The sequence below is a fragment of the Micropterus dolomieu genome, linkage group LG11 (assembly GCF_021292245.1).
Source record: "Micropterus dolomieu isolate WLL.071019.BEF.003 ecotype Adirondacks linkage group LG11, ASM2129224v1, whole genome shotgun sequence".
Taxonomy (NCBI): Eukaryota; Metazoa; Chordata; class Actinopteri; order Centrarchiformes; family Centrarchidae; genus Micropterus; species Micropterus dolomieu.
In genome coordinates this window covers 12884661-12885782 of record NC_060160.1, presented here as the reverse complement: position 1 = coordinate 12885782, position 1122 = coordinate 12884661, and the positions used below count along the sequence as shown (strand labels likewise).

The 1122-nt window shown below is 40.8% G+C and overlaps 1 protein-coding gene across 1 annotated transcript in view; it reads right to left on the bottom strand.

The window, feature by feature from the left end:
• Nucleotides 1–1119, bottom strand: part of LOC123979403 (platelet-activating factor receptor-like) — a 1474-nt gene extending 355 nt beyond the window's left edge. The window contains 3 exon segments of the mRNA XM_046063316.1: nt 1–12; nt 628–708; nt 710–1119. The exon segment at nt 1–12 is cut by the window's left edge and continues 355 nt beyond it. Coding sequence (XP_045919272.1) covers nt 1–12; nt 628–708; nt 710–1119 — 503 coding nt within the window.
• Between the last annotated feature and the right edge of the window lie 3 nt (nt 1120–1122).

The following is a 1122-nucleotide window of genomic DNA, read 5'->3' as shown; positions in this document are numbered from 1 at the left end:
ATTTGTATTGTACTGAAAGACAGCTAGAAGCAGCAGAAAGGAGAACAGATTAAAATTTTGACTGTGACTGCATGATTAGCAGATGGAGATTGTGGCAAGAATCTCATTGGTTTGCCAAAGACTGAACATCCCTGATCAGCTGATTGAAAGGGAGGAAGAGAAGCATGAAGCATAGAGATAGTCTTCCTGGCAGAAAGTGACGCTGAGCATCATTTAGCTGATGGGAGACAACAATCTCATTATCACATATTTTTCTGTGTGTGTAATCTGGGGAGAAGCTAAACACCCAAAAACACATGGCTAGGCTCTGTACATATGTGTATTATCCTCGACTTCTCTAGCCTACTGTTTTTAATGCCCTGCTTTAGGCAGAACACCACCTGTGGAAAGATTTAAATAATGTGTCTTTATTTTAAAAATATGTATCTTCAGTTCAGACATGAAGAAAAAATTAAAGCACTTTTTTTGATAACTTTCTTGTCTGTCCCAAAGCAGTGACAGAAATTCTCCTTCGACAAGGTTCATTAAAAACACACACTTAAAATGCACATTTAAAACCTACATAAAAACAGCAGCTGTACAATGTCTATTGCTATGTCTAAACATTACATTTTCTTAAAAGAGAACAGAGGGTTTGGAGCCATTAAATTACATGAAATTTTCCTTTAATTGATTTTCATGATGAAAATACACAAAATATTGTATATTATGAGTAACGGCCAATATTTTCTTATGGGAATCAGTTTCATTTTGGTACCCCTCAAAACAGCGAGTGACGTTGTTCTTGTTGGTCCTTGGAGATGTCAGAAATGGAACAGCCATCGACATGGTCAACACCCAGATGACAACGCACACGATGATCCCACGACGCCTGTGGTCTGAAGAGGCCGCATCCAGAGGCCGGGCGACTGCCCAGTATCGGTTGACGCTGATGGCTCCGAGGAAGAGGATGGAGCAATAGGTGTTGATGAAGAACAATGAGCCAGTCAGCCGACACATAAAATCTGAGTAGACCCAGTTGCCGTGGTGACTATAATAGCCAATCCAGAAGGGAAGGGCACACACAAAAAGGAGATCAGCGATGGTCAAGTTAGTCATATAGATGCGGATTTCGCCCATGGC